General features: G+C 42.0%; 1 protein-coding gene across 2 annotated transcripts in view; it reads right to left on the minus strand.

Annotated features, from left to right (window-relative positions):
* Window positions 1–13,592, minus strand: part of SLC9A9 (solute carrier family 9 member A9) — a 615,414-nt gene that overhangs the window by 565,004 nt on the left and 36,818 nt on the right. For both annotated transcript variants that reach the window (XM_058295117.2, XM_058295118.2), the window contains exon 3: window positions 3,149–3,226. In XM_058295117.2, the coding sequence (XP_058151100.1) occupies window positions 3,149–3,226 (78 nt within the window). The remainder of the gene's footprint in view (window positions 1–3,148; window positions 3,227–13,592) is intronic.

Consider the following 13,592-nt stretch of genomic DNA (forward strand, 5'->3'; position numbering starts at 1 on the left):
GGCTGAAGATTGAACCACTGAGGCACATCAGCATCCCCAAGTTGGTTTTCCCATTTATTTTCTTATTGTTTGTTTTTAGGAGGCACCAGGGACCGAACCCAGGGTTTCTCATGTGGGAAATAGGTACTCAGTTGCTTGAGCCACATCTGCTCCATACCAGCTGATTTTTGAAAAGGCTGTCAAGTCCACTCAATTGAGAAAGAACAGTCTCTTCAATAAATGGTGCTGCAAGAACTGGATATTCATATGCAAACAAATGAACGAGTACTCCTATCTCATGCCATATAAAAAATTAATTCAGAATGGATCAAAGACGTAATATAAAAACCAAAACTATAAAACTCCTAGGAGAAAGCACAGGAAAGCATCTTCATGGCCTTGTGTTAGGCTATGGTTTCTTAAACTTTAGACCCAAAGCACAAGCAACAAAAGAGAAAAATAGGTAAAGGGAAATTTAAAACTTTTGTGCATCAAAGAAATTTATCACAAAAGTGAAAATAGGTAAAGGGAAAATTAAAAACTTTTGTGCATCAAAGAAATTTATCACAAAAGTGAAAATATACCCTACATAATGGAAGAAAATATTTGGGAACCACATATCCAAAGAGGGTTTAATATCCAGAATATATGAACAAATGCTACAACTCAACAATAAAAAGACAAACAACCCAATTTAAGAATAGGTAAAATACTTGAAAGGACATTTTTCCAAAGAGGATATAGAAGTGGCTAAAAAGCACATGAAAAGGTGCTCAACATCATCAGTTAATAGGAAAATGCAAATCAAATCCACATGAGATACCATTTCACACACACTAGAATGGCTATTACTAAAAAAAAAAACCTGAAATGACAAGTGTTAGACAGGATGTGGAGATATAGGAACACTCATTCATTGTTGGTGGAAATGTAAAATGGTGTAGCCACTTTGAAAGATAGTTTGATGGTTCCTCAGAAAGTTAGGGATAAAATAACCATATGATCTGGCACTCACACTCTTAGGTATATACCCAAAAGAGTTGAAAGCAGGGACTTGAACAGATATTTCTACACCAATGCTCATGGCAGCATTATTTGCAATTGCCAAAAGGTGGAAACAACCCAGTTGTCCATCAACAGATATAGGGATAACAAAATATGGTATATACTTACATGGAATATTATTCAGCCATAAAAAGAAATGAAGTCCTGATACATGAAACAACCTTGAAGACATCATGTGGATTGAAATAAGACAGATCCAAAAGGATAAATATCGTATGATCTCATGGATATAAGTAGAATAAGCAAACTCATAGAGTCGGAGTTTAGAATATAGGTTACCAGGGAATAGGGAGTTAGTGTTTAAATTGTACAGCTTCTCTTTGGTTTGATTGTAAAGTTTTGGTAATAAACAGTGGTGATGGTAGCAAAACATTGTGAACGTAATTAATAGCACTGAATTGTAAATGTAAATGTGTTTAAAAGGGAAATTTTAGGTTATATACATGTTACTAAAATTAAAATTACTGTACAATACAGTGAATCATATTATAAACAACTATAGCTAATAGCATAACTATAAAAATGTCATGAATTGTAACAAATTTACCACACTAAAGCAAACTGTTAATAATAGGATGGTATATGATAGGAACTCTATATTTTAGTCATAATTTTTCCATAAACCTACAACTTCTCTACAAAAAAATGAAGCATTTCATAGCTCCAACTTTTCCTCACTATTTAGGCAAATTTTGTGTTTGGAGCCTCAGTTTTTGGCCTTATTGTGTGGATAGAGACTTAAACGGTTTATACTAATCAAGACAGAGGTTATTCAAAAAAATAGGAAAAGAAATGCATCTAGAAGGTGAAAGGGTAAAGATGAAAGTGACGAGATATGAGAGAGAAAGAAAGGAATGGAGCAATTTCTAGGCAGGAAATTAATGTAGAGGAGATTAGTGGAGGATGTGGCTTTCAAGAAATTTTGTTCTAACTGGAACTCCTGCAGTGTTTTTAAAAACATAGAAAAGATGTAAGTTGCCTTATTAACTTTTATTGGATCTCTGATTTGCATGTCTTTTTAATGTGATAAAGCAAGACTTTACAGCCTATAACAACGCATTTTAAGGAATCAGGCACAAAATGATGCCTAATATTGGGTTTGGGGATGACCTGAATAAAGCCAACTCTCTAAATATTTCCAAATGCTTTCTTGGCAACCCTCCACTGGAGTTAAGTGGGATCTGAGCAGCCAGAACTCACAGCAAGAGGGAGCCTGGAGCACAGAAGAAGAGACGGCCAGTAAGGAACAAGTCTTCTGGCTGCTGGAGATGAGGGAGGATGCAAATCCCCAGGAACCTTCTGGGGTGGGGGGTGGGCGACAGAAAGCAGTTCCACTGCCTCTGCATCCCCCAAATCTTAGAGCCAGCGCCTCGTTCCACAGCACAGAGGATGACAACACTTAGGCTATCACGTGCAGTACTAATGTATGAAGTGTGCACGTTCAGGCTGTGCCTAAGTCATGCCAGACAAGTGCACAGAAATTGCAAAACTCAAGTTTTTTTTCTGTGAGATCGACAGCTGTGTATCAGTAAAGCATTCTTGAGTTTTCACACTGAAGTATGAGCTCAATTTTAATTAACCAGCAAATCTTTGGTTACAATCATCTAGAGTATTACTCACTGTTCAGTAGAAATATAAAGCAAGCCATATATGTCAGTTTAAAATTTTCTAGTAGCCACATTCAAATTAAGTAAAAAAAAGGTGGAATGAATTTTAATAATGTTTTATTTAATCCAATATATCTAAAATATTATCATTTCAACATGAAATCAGTATAAAACACTGCTGAGATATTTTACATCTTTTTTTTAATATATGAAGTTTTAAAAACCTTTATGTATTTCACACTTAAAGCACTTCTTGATTCAGATTCACCACATTTCAAATGCTCAATAGCCACATGTGGCTAGTTGCCAGTGTAATGGGCAGGGCATGTTTAGAAGAATTATAAGCATGTCAGATTTGAATTTATAGCACATAATCTAAGATAATAATACTCTTACCATAAATGTAAGTCCATAAAATAATTGTTTATTCATTAGTGATGGTAAAATTCTCCACTTAATGATAAAAAAAGGATCGATCACTACATATTAATATTTACCTTCTTTAGGCTATATCCTGCATGAAATATAATCGGTGGCAGTAAAACATTGAAGAAGATTTCTGGATCAAATGTCATCTGCCAGAAAAGACAAAAGTGCAGTTAGAAAGACTCTCCTTGGGGCCATTAAAGAATATTTTTTAAAAACAACAGTTTATTGTCTCCTGTGCTAAGATTGGATGAGGCATATTAATATACTATTAAATTAGCTGAGATGAAAATTGAAGAAAAATGCATTTATGAGTTCATTAACATAGTATACCTGTAAGGTAATATGTTAAATGTAAAATCTATATGTCCACCCTATTGCTAATAACAAAATGAAACTTCAGTGAGACCTCTCTGGGCAAAGAAAACCTTTCCTTTTATTATGGTTAGTTGCTCATATTTTAAATGTTTTTATTTATTTTTTCTAGAATAAGGAATTAGTAGTTCTCAATCATTTTAGCTTTTGATCAGTATATATTGAGAGCTTTCCCAAAACAAAACAGTTTTGGAAATTTGGGTTTGTTTGACCCTGTTTCATCCCATTCCAAAATTTAAAATATTTTTCAGACTGGAAAAACACACTAAAGTGGAAATAGATTTTTTTTAAAAGTATTAGCTTATTGGATTTTACTTAAGTTTTTCTTTTTCTTTTTTTTTTAAACGTTGGCCACAAGACAAGGATGACTTGGTATGAAGGCCAAATGAAATGAAATGTAAAAATTCTTGGAACCAATACCTGCTATTTGATGTAGTTATACCCTGGAAACAAAACCACAATGTTTAAAACCTGCCTGGGCTTATCCTCTTCACTCCCTACTTCTCTCCATTGTTTTTTTGTCTCACAATCTTTTTCTGTCTCTCTCTCACACCCGTACACACAAATGCCTTCCCTCTTTTACCCCTAATGTGGCCTTACCATTACAGTGCTCATGGAAATCTCTCTGAGATTAGGATTTCCCTCCCACCATGCCCAATTTTCCTACTCTTTTATGCCTAAATTCCTACTCATCTTTAAATCTGGATTTTAAAATCTATAAAATCTGCCTCGATTACTTCACTGGTTTGTGTCTTTTGTTGACCCCAGAAAATTCTATTCTTAAAGCGAACCCGTTCCTGAGCCTGTAAACCCTTTGTCAATGGGAATTGTGTTTAGATTGCTGTTCCCAGGGTGGGCCTTCATCCTTTACTGGGTTCCTGTACAAATGGAGGCAGGGGGGAGAAAAGCTGCCACCTGCCATGTGAGAGCTGACTCCAGGATCACCTGCAGCCTCAGAAAGAGAAAAGGCTTCAGCGACAGAGAGAAGCCACAGACAGAGCAGCCCAAAGCAAAACCAGCCACAAGGCAGAGGAGAGGGCAGACAAGCAGGCTGCCACCTGCCGTGCCTGGGCTCCTTCGCCCGCAGCAGCTCCCAGGGAAGCCGCGTCTCTCGAGACCGCCTCGTGCCCGCTCACCGCCAGCGGCCCCCTGGTGACAGGGCAGCTCTTGCCCATGCCTTGATTCGGGCATTTTCACAGCCTCGGAACTGGAAGCTTTCACCTTAATAAACTCCCGTTCTAAAAGGCAGAACCCATTTCCGATATCTTGCATCGGCAGCCAGTAGCAAACTGGAACCATTCTCCCCGTCAAAACAGACAGTTCTCTTTTCCGTGCTGTCAGCCCCTTCCCTTGCAGTGTGCGTTCCAGGAAATGCTTTGTATGATTATTGGTTTGTGTTTAACCGTGTCCCCCAGGAAATTGGGAAACTCTGGAGGACCACAGTGATGTCTTATTCAATTCCGCCTTGCGTCCACTCCTCCCGGCCCATTGCTAAAACAAAATGAATTACACTTTCCCACATCACCGGGAAGGATTATTTAAATAAAAACTAACAAAATCCTCCCCGCCTATCCTCCACTTCGGGCCTGGGTGGGCGCTGCACAGAGGCCCCTCTCCCTTCCCCTCGCGGGCCCCTCGGCCTGCCCTGCTGATATCTGGCAAGGGGACAGGGCCGCCCTGCCTCTGACTTGTCCCCTTCACAAACCGTGTTAGGCCCCCACCAGAGCCACAAGCCCTTGGAGCAGTGAACATTCGGCCGTTGCAGAGTGGCCAGTCGGCCCCAGGCGGCCCTGAGCCCTCTGCTTCTCTCCCGGTCCTCTCCTGGGCTCGTGTGGTCTTGCTCTTATAGGAACTCTTGCCCTACTTGCTCCCCCTGTCCCAGTATATGATGAGTCAAATCCATGAGAAAGGGGATCTGCTGAACTCAGTTCATCTTGCCACAACAGGCCTGGAGGTTCCCTGGGCCCCGGCAGGCACAGAGATGAGCTGACTTTGGGTAGATGCCAATCCCTGGTCCCATCAGCAGTGGGTGGGAGCAGTGAGTCCCAGGGTCCAGGCAGGACTTCTCTTTGGGAGGAGCTGAGGCGATAGCAAAATTCCCCAAGTTTGGTCTGCCATGTGCACCCATTTCTGAGTATTCGTTTAAAATGAATATTCTACATAAAGGAAAAGTGGGAATGAATGACATTATTGCTTGGCCTGGCCCTGCTCTCCATCAGCCCAATGACCTTATGCTTTCCTGTCTTAGTAACTGTTTCATGACTGTGACACTGGTTTCTCCTAAGAATGCCACTCTATTTATTTTTCTCTCCACGTAGTTAACTAGCTCACTACCTGACGGGCCCAAAAACTTTCATTTTGCTGTTTGTTAACTGACTGGAGAGCACGCTTGGGAAGCGCTCAGTATAAGAACATATCTCATCCCTCACAAGCCTGCCCTTGGCTTATCACCAGGATCAAGCATGAATACGAAGGCCCTAAGACCAAACGCCTGAGGGCAAGAGGGAGGTCAGCCAGGAGAAAGAAAGGAACGTTTTCTGAGCTAGGGCCCTTTCTGTCCAGGCACAACACTGGATGCTTTACATGTGACATTTCTTTTAAACGCCACAGGAATTCAGAGAAGTGAGAATCTACCCATTTCATTGGCATGGTCATTCATACCAGGGTGGATGCTCAGCACTGGAGGTCAGATGGTGAATAAATCCATTTTATAGAAGAGAAAACTAAGGCACAGAGAGGTTTTGACCTGTTGAGCTCAGTCAGCTACTAAGTAATGGAGCTGAGATACAGACCCAGGCTTCTGAGGTTCCCAAGCCTTACCTGTGTTTCTCAGACACTCTCACTTACTGGGTCCTGAGAAAGGGCGAGACCCACCCCCACCCTGCCCTGAGGATGCTGGCGTTGGCTCCATAAGCCTTACACCTTGTTGACCTTGAGGGAAATGTTGTTGACCTTGAGGGAAATGTGGTTATTAGACTTGTAAAAGAACAGGCTTCTCCCTACCTAGGTGACCTCAGGCAGTTTACCTTCGAGTCATTTTCTCTGAAACTGAGTGGAGACTCAGGTAGAAGAATTCATCTATTAACAAAACAGTCGCAAAGGAGGTCTTTGTGCCAGCACCGGTGCTAGACATGAGAAGCAGAGCGGTGAACAAGACAAAGTCCCTACGCTCTGGACTTTCCTGGCCAGTTGTGAAACCCACTAACTAAACTGACCAGTAATCATTCCGAGGGGTAATAAGCTCCAAAGGAAACATGTGAGGGCTGCGACAGAGAATTAGCAAGGAGGGACTGGTGTTAGGTGAAGCCATCAGTGAAACCTCCTCTCGCTGCGTGCCTGTGACCTTTAAACTGTGATGCAGAAGCAGAGAAGGACCAAGTCAGGAAATGAGGAGGGAAGATAATCCAGGTGGAGGTGAGAAACAATTGTATGCATCTGAGAAACCCAAAGAAGGCTGGAGTGGCTGGGTAGAGTGAGCCACGACAGAGTGTGGTGAGATGAGGCTGAAGAGGATGATGCGACGGGCAGCAGTGGGATGTGATTCCAAGAGGACAGGCACTGGAGGGCTGGAGCAGGGGAGACAGAAGATCTGATTCATGCCTGAGGAGGGTCACGTGGGTGACTGTTGCGTGATCCAGGTGAGAGAGGGTGATGGTCTGGAGTCAGAGAGAAAAGGGCAGGTTCCTCCCATACCGGGAGACAGAACAGGCAGCTGTTTACTTAGATGTGGGGATTATGGGAAAGGAAGAAATCACGTCTAGTGGTTTTTTCTTCTGTTCTTTTAAATGTGTAAGTAACTGAGAAGGCTCAAAGGCAGCACTTGTTGAATAGTAGTTGTTAAATATTTTTTTTCTTATTGCCACATATCCCAACGTTCTAGAAAAATAATAAACGTACAGACATGTTTAAATTCCAAGCATTTCTTTGGTTACCTTGGCTCATTCAAAAACCTTACTAAAAGTCTCTTTGGATGCAGTAATCAACCCAGTAGGGTAAAAATGCTGATTTGAACATTCCATGTATAAAATCAGCTTTCACATTATATTACTATATTTTCAGAAAATCGGTCTAATTCTACCAATTTTGTATTTGGTCATTTGTTCTGAGCTCTTAATATATCTGACCTTTGGTCTACAAATTTTGGAGTGGCTTTTGGCCAGAACTGTTAGTTTTGACCTGAATTTTTAGCACCCTAACCTCTGGCTTTTAAAATATAAAAACCGAGGCAGTAAGTTAAGAGAAAAAGAGATTGCTTCAGTTCAGGGTCTAGGTTCTATCTATTTTATAAATTACCCAGAATTGTGTTTAAGGGCACAGACACTCAAAGCTGAGCTGTCTGGGTTCAAATCACAAGCTCTTTGATGTGGACAATTAACCTCTCAGTACTTGTTTCTTCCTCTTTAAAATTGGAATAATAATGTGGTACTTAATTCATAAGGTAGTTATGTAGATTAAATGAACGAATATTTGTAAAGCCCTTGCTTGCAGCAGTGCCTGACATCTAGTAGTACTTTATTAAGTATTATTGCTAAGAAAATATAATAAGCAAAAAATATTTTCCAGCTACACTATTTGGAAAACTTTCCTAATGTCAGGAACTACAGAAGGTTACAACTATGTAAAATTTGGACAAATTTTTTCATTTTCCTTCTAAATTTACTCTCTTTTCTAAAGTTATGAGAAACATCATTACGGATCTATTTTTATGAGGCCTCTTTGAGAGTATATCAATGGCATAATTCAAAGTTTTGTCAAAGAGAGATATTTCTGAGTACTGGAGGGATGAAGCAAAGCAGCTGCAATCATCTGGAAGAGAGAAATCCAGTGGCCCAGCAGTCTGGACAGAAAATCCCTTGCCTCGGCAGTTTTTCTGCAAAAATTGGGTTAATCACTCAACCAGAACATTTCAATAATCAGAATGCCCCATTCCCTGCCTGTAGGTTAACTAATGTGCCACTGAATTATATTTTCTGGAGCAGCCAAATGAAACTGGCAGGCTGAGAATGGCATGCTGCACACGAGGATTTATTTGTATATACAAAACAGATTTGTGTTCCTTTCAGACTTGCTGTAAGCTTAGGAACTGCTAAATCAGAGTTCTGGGAGGAACTCCAAACCCAGACAATTTCTCAGAAATGGCTGGATCTGCCACCGTAGGAACCTCCAGATGGTGATTCCACGTGTCATTTTCCTCAGACTTTGTATTCAAATTGTGGCCTTGCAGGTGAGGCTGTTTATAAGGCTCAAACAATTAAAATTCTTCCGTTATAACTTGAGGCAGAAAAAAAAAAATCTAAGAGCGGTGTGAATGGGAAGAGTAGAAAGCTAAAAATGTTCCAGCCAAAGCAATTTCATTCGTCTTTTAAGACACAAAGATTATAAACCACTGCTGTCCAGTGATGTCTGTGATGACGGGAATGTTCTGTAGCAGTGCTGAAGACAGAGTAGCCGCTAACACGAGCAATGGAGGCCTTGGGCTGTCACTTGTCCATTTTAACACCTGTGGCTAGTGGCTACTCAGCAGCACATTTATAGACAGTTACTAGAATTCAAAATTCACACCTGTGGTGACTGAATTATGCACCCCAATTTAGACATGGTCTTGGTCTCATCCACGTTCCTGTGGATGTGAATGCACTGAAAATAGGATCTCTTGAAGATATTATCGTAATTAAGGAATGGCCCAATGGAATGAGGCTGAGCCTTAATCCAGATGACTGGATTTCGTAAGCAGGAGAAATCCAGACACAAAGAGAGAAAGCCACAGGGAGTCGCCAGACGTCAGCAGGGACTCGGAACAGAAAGGAGAGGACAGAGCCACGTGACGGGAAGCAAAGCTGCAAGCCAAGGCACTCCAAGCGTTAGGGCACAGTAACAAGCCTGGGAGGAGCAAGCCTTCTGGCCTCAACACCGTGAGCCGACAAATTCCCATCATTAAGCCAACCCATTGTGTGGCATTTGTCTTAGAAGCCTGGCAAACTGAGCAACACAATTCAGTGTTTAGATGGTCTATTTTACTATACAAGGTGTAGCTGACTGAAGCAACCCACCTGGGAGAGAAGACTCTTGGAGGGAAGTATTACATAAGTGTCATGAAAGCTGTGCGATTTTAAAACACTGGAATTCAATTCTTAAAATAGCGGGCAATATGGGAAAGAGAAAAGCATCAGTCTGCTCACAAGGAAGCAGTAAATTTTAAGTATTATCTCACCAGAATTAGGCTAGGAATGGCCTGGACATATGTTCACAAAAATAATCCACTTGAAAACTTCTAACAATAGACAGTAAATGTATCATGTTTTATTCCCAAATTCATCCAAAGGGTTCTAGATACAAAATCTCTTTGGGTCTGAGTATTAAGGCATCCAATGACTCAGGATGACTAATTTGGAAAGAAATACCAGTGCTCTACTGAACTACTAAATAAATCAGCCACTAAAATAATTATCCTAGTGAGGGGCTGTGATTTACGTGGCATATTCCTTTCAAAAAGGTCTTTCAAAAACATTGTTTCATCAACTCTGACAACATCCCTGAGTGGTAGCCGGCAAATGTAATGATCTTCATTTTCCAGAGACAGGAGAAGAAACTAATGGCATGTTCAATGTCAAGGCCTGACAGGGATATCACTGGGAACTGGATGTGAATGCATGGGCAAACTAAGCGTGTGCCTGCCGAGGGAACACCAGGCTAACTAACTAGTTAAAATAAGATTTAGGAGAATTTAAAAGAAGTTGGGACTAAGAAATAGGCTTTCTTTATTTTGGCAATTCCTGATACCTTTGAAAAATGGAAGTGGTTAACACAATAATAGGTTCAATCATCTCCAATTCTTTGTTTATTAAAAAACTTCACAAACCTCTTCTCTGTTGCAAATAATCCAAAGGCGTATGATGCATTGACTGATTCTGTGAAGGTTATGGTGAAAGAAAGGAAAGACAAAATGCAATTTCAGTAGAAAGCACTGGCATAAGCTGTGATTCAGAGTTCTCCAGGAGAGAGAAACCACTCTGAGCTTATTGCTGACCCTACGTGATGGCTCGATGGTGAAGCAGTATGAGCTGGGTTTTGAAGGATATGTAGGAGCCCACCCAACAATGTGCAGAGTCATGCTCCTTTACCTCCCCTTAGGATAGTGGGCCAGAGTTCACCAAACCACAGAGCAAATGGGCAGCTTTCTGGAGCTTCAGTTGTATTTGATAGTAAGTTATTTAAAATACTTTATTATAACAAATATAGATATGTATATGTATTTTTAATACAAATAGGAGACTCCAAAGAAAACTTGACTTGGAACATACTTTGGAGTACACTTGGAGGAAGTCCTGGGTATGCATTTTCTTTGCTCTGCCCTAAATTATACTTTAATTTAAGAAGCCCTGGGTTGAGGAAATGAACAGCAGACTCAGAGTACCTAATGAAAATATCCACTTACTAACTTAGATGACCTTGGTCTGTTTACTAAACTTCTCTGTGCCTCAGTTTTCTCACTTGCAAAATGAGCACACAACTATGTGCCTCCTAGAATTACTTTTTTTTTGAGGTACTGGGGCAAGGGATTGAACCTGGGACCTTGTATGTGGAAAGCCAGAGCTTAGTCACTGAGCCACATCAGCAGCCCTGAGTTGTTTTTTTTGTTTGTTTGCTTGTTGTTAGTTTTCATTTTTAGGAGGCACCAGGAACCAAACCTGGGGCCTCCCGTGTGGAAGCAGGAGCTCAGCTGCTTGATCCACATCTGCTTCCTAGAGTTGCTTTTGAGGATTAAATGTAATAGTGGATTTGAAGAGTTCTACTTAGTATGCAGCCCTGATGTTTTTTCCTAAAAGAGCTCACTGTGCCTGAAACAAACTGTTTAAGCAATGATTTGGGTCTAGAACAAGGGTTCTTAACCTTTTTTGGTTCCCTGGACACCGTTGTGTGTCAGGTAAAAACCATGAACCCCTCACTAAATTCACACTGTGCTGTAGATTGCTTAATAATATATCACACCTGTGCCAATGCGTCCCCACAAGAATGATGTTTTTCTGAATTTTCAATTCAAGCTCATGGACCCCCTGAAATCTTTTCCACAGAACCCCTGGTGTTCTAGAAGGTATAAGGCACCGTTTGGGGACAGAAGTGGACAACAACGTAGGGTTGCTGGAGAGCAGTAAAACCCAAGGGAGACACTACCAGACTGTTAGCCTCTCTCTGACCTGCTGAAGAGAGATGAAATTATATTCACTGAAACCTAGAGAAAAGCTGAAGGTGAAATAATAAAACATTGGCTATTGGGAGTATAAATTTGCCTGACCTCGAAGAAGGCTAATTTGTCAAAAGTATGAAAATCCTAATGCCCATACCATTTGATTCCAGGACTTATCCTGCAGATATGCTTGCCCATGTGTGGAATGGCAGAAGTACAATAGTGTTCACTGCAGACTAAAGAATGGAAACAGATACAAAGCACTGGGGAAGACTGGACCCTGGACTGGCTCAATAAATTACAGTATAATTCAGAAAATAGAATACTATACAACTGTTTGAACGGATGCGGAAACTTTCCATGAACTGCTATGTTCGCGGTCTAAATATTGTTGTTAAACAGAAAGAACAAGGTGCAGAAGAGCATGTTTCCTTTTCTTCCTGGGCAGACCTGGGCTCCGTTTCCTCGTAGTGAGGCACTCTGGCCAACAGAATGTGGAGGGAGGTAACCACGTCACGTCCAAGCCTGGCCCTCCAGAATCTCCCAGGAGATCTTCTGTCCTCTCTGTCTTCCCTCCTTTGCATCCAGCAAGGTCAGTGGAGCCCAGGGGCCTGGCATAGAGCCACCAGATTAAAGGAAGTTGGAGCCATTAATGGCTCCTCGGGAAGATCCCAGCGCCCCCCCAACAGCCCTGAAGATGGGCCTTGGACGGAGGCATGAAAAGCAAAATAAGGCTTCAGTGTGTTAAGCCACTGGGATTCTGGGGTAGCTGTTAAAGCTTCTGGCCGTTTCCAGCAAGTATATAATAAAAGGGAGTGTAGAATATTTACCTGTCTTTACAAGGTGGGACTATTTGTTGCCTCAGGGGAGGAGAACTACATGGCAGGAGAGGGGAAGGGAAGGAGGATTTTCAGTGGCCCTACTGAGGGTGCGGTGACCTCGTGGGCTTCACGTCTCTAACTGCAAGGCTTAGCGCAGTGCCTCCTTGCATTTCTCCCATCGTGGCCTATGCAGAAAAGGGAATGACAATATCGGGTCAACGGGATAAGCTGGAGGGAGTTTAGCATCCTGATGAGGCTGCAGCTCGGATCATCCCTGGCTTGAGAATATATTCGATATCACACGTGTAACCCATCAGCACACCAGCTTGGGGACTCCGTGTAAGGTTTAACACCCCTGGCCCCAGTCCCACAAAAAAAGAGAAAAGGTCCAAAGAGAAAATCCTGGGAAGGGCTAGACGGGGCAGTGCCAGGGAGGGAGAGCACGGAGGAGGAGCAGTCAGAGGGGGGAGGAGAGTGACACTCAGGGCCACGGAAACCCAGAGAGAAGGGACGTGTCAGGAGCTGCCGGTCCCCAGGGCAGGGCTGCCATAGCTAGCAAATAAAAATACAGGAGGCCCACTTAAAATTGAATTTCAGATAAAGAACAAGTAAATGTTTAGAATAATGTGTTAGTCCCACACTGGGGACATACTTAAACTAGAAAAGTCCTCATTGCTTATCTGACATTCACATTGAACTGGGCGACGTATATTTTTTCTGGCAATCCCACCCTGATGTCAACTGCTGGAACAAGTTAAGAAGTTGGCGGACCCAGGGGAAATCCTTTAGATTTCATAATTTGGAAGTTGCTGCTGATTCTCATTTGATTGATTTCAGTCAAGAAGTGGGTACAGGGGGTTAAGGAGAAAGCGAACGATGGGAAAGTGTGAGCCACGGGTTCCAAGCCGCTCGCTGGGAAGATCTGGGAGATGTAATTAAGATGTGCTAAGGAAGTGAAGGGAGGATACAAACTGAGAAGAGCAGAAAAAAGGCAGAAGGAGTCAAGGTTCAAAGGGAGAGGCGAGGAGTCCTACTCAGGACATGCAGGTGTGTGGAAGGTCCACATTAGGGGATGGCCAGTCACAGTGGACAGGGGTCCTCCATCCTCCCAGGGGCCCTCCACAGAGCCCTGCT

This window comes from Dasypus novemcinctus, chromosome 4 (genome assembly GCF_030445035.2).
Source record: "Dasypus novemcinctus isolate mDasNov1 chromosome 4, mDasNov1.1.hap2, whole genome shotgun sequence".
NCBI classification, from domain to species: domain Eukaryota; kingdom Metazoa; phylum Chordata; class Mammalia; order Cingulata; family Dasypodidae; genus Dasypus; species Dasypus novemcinctus.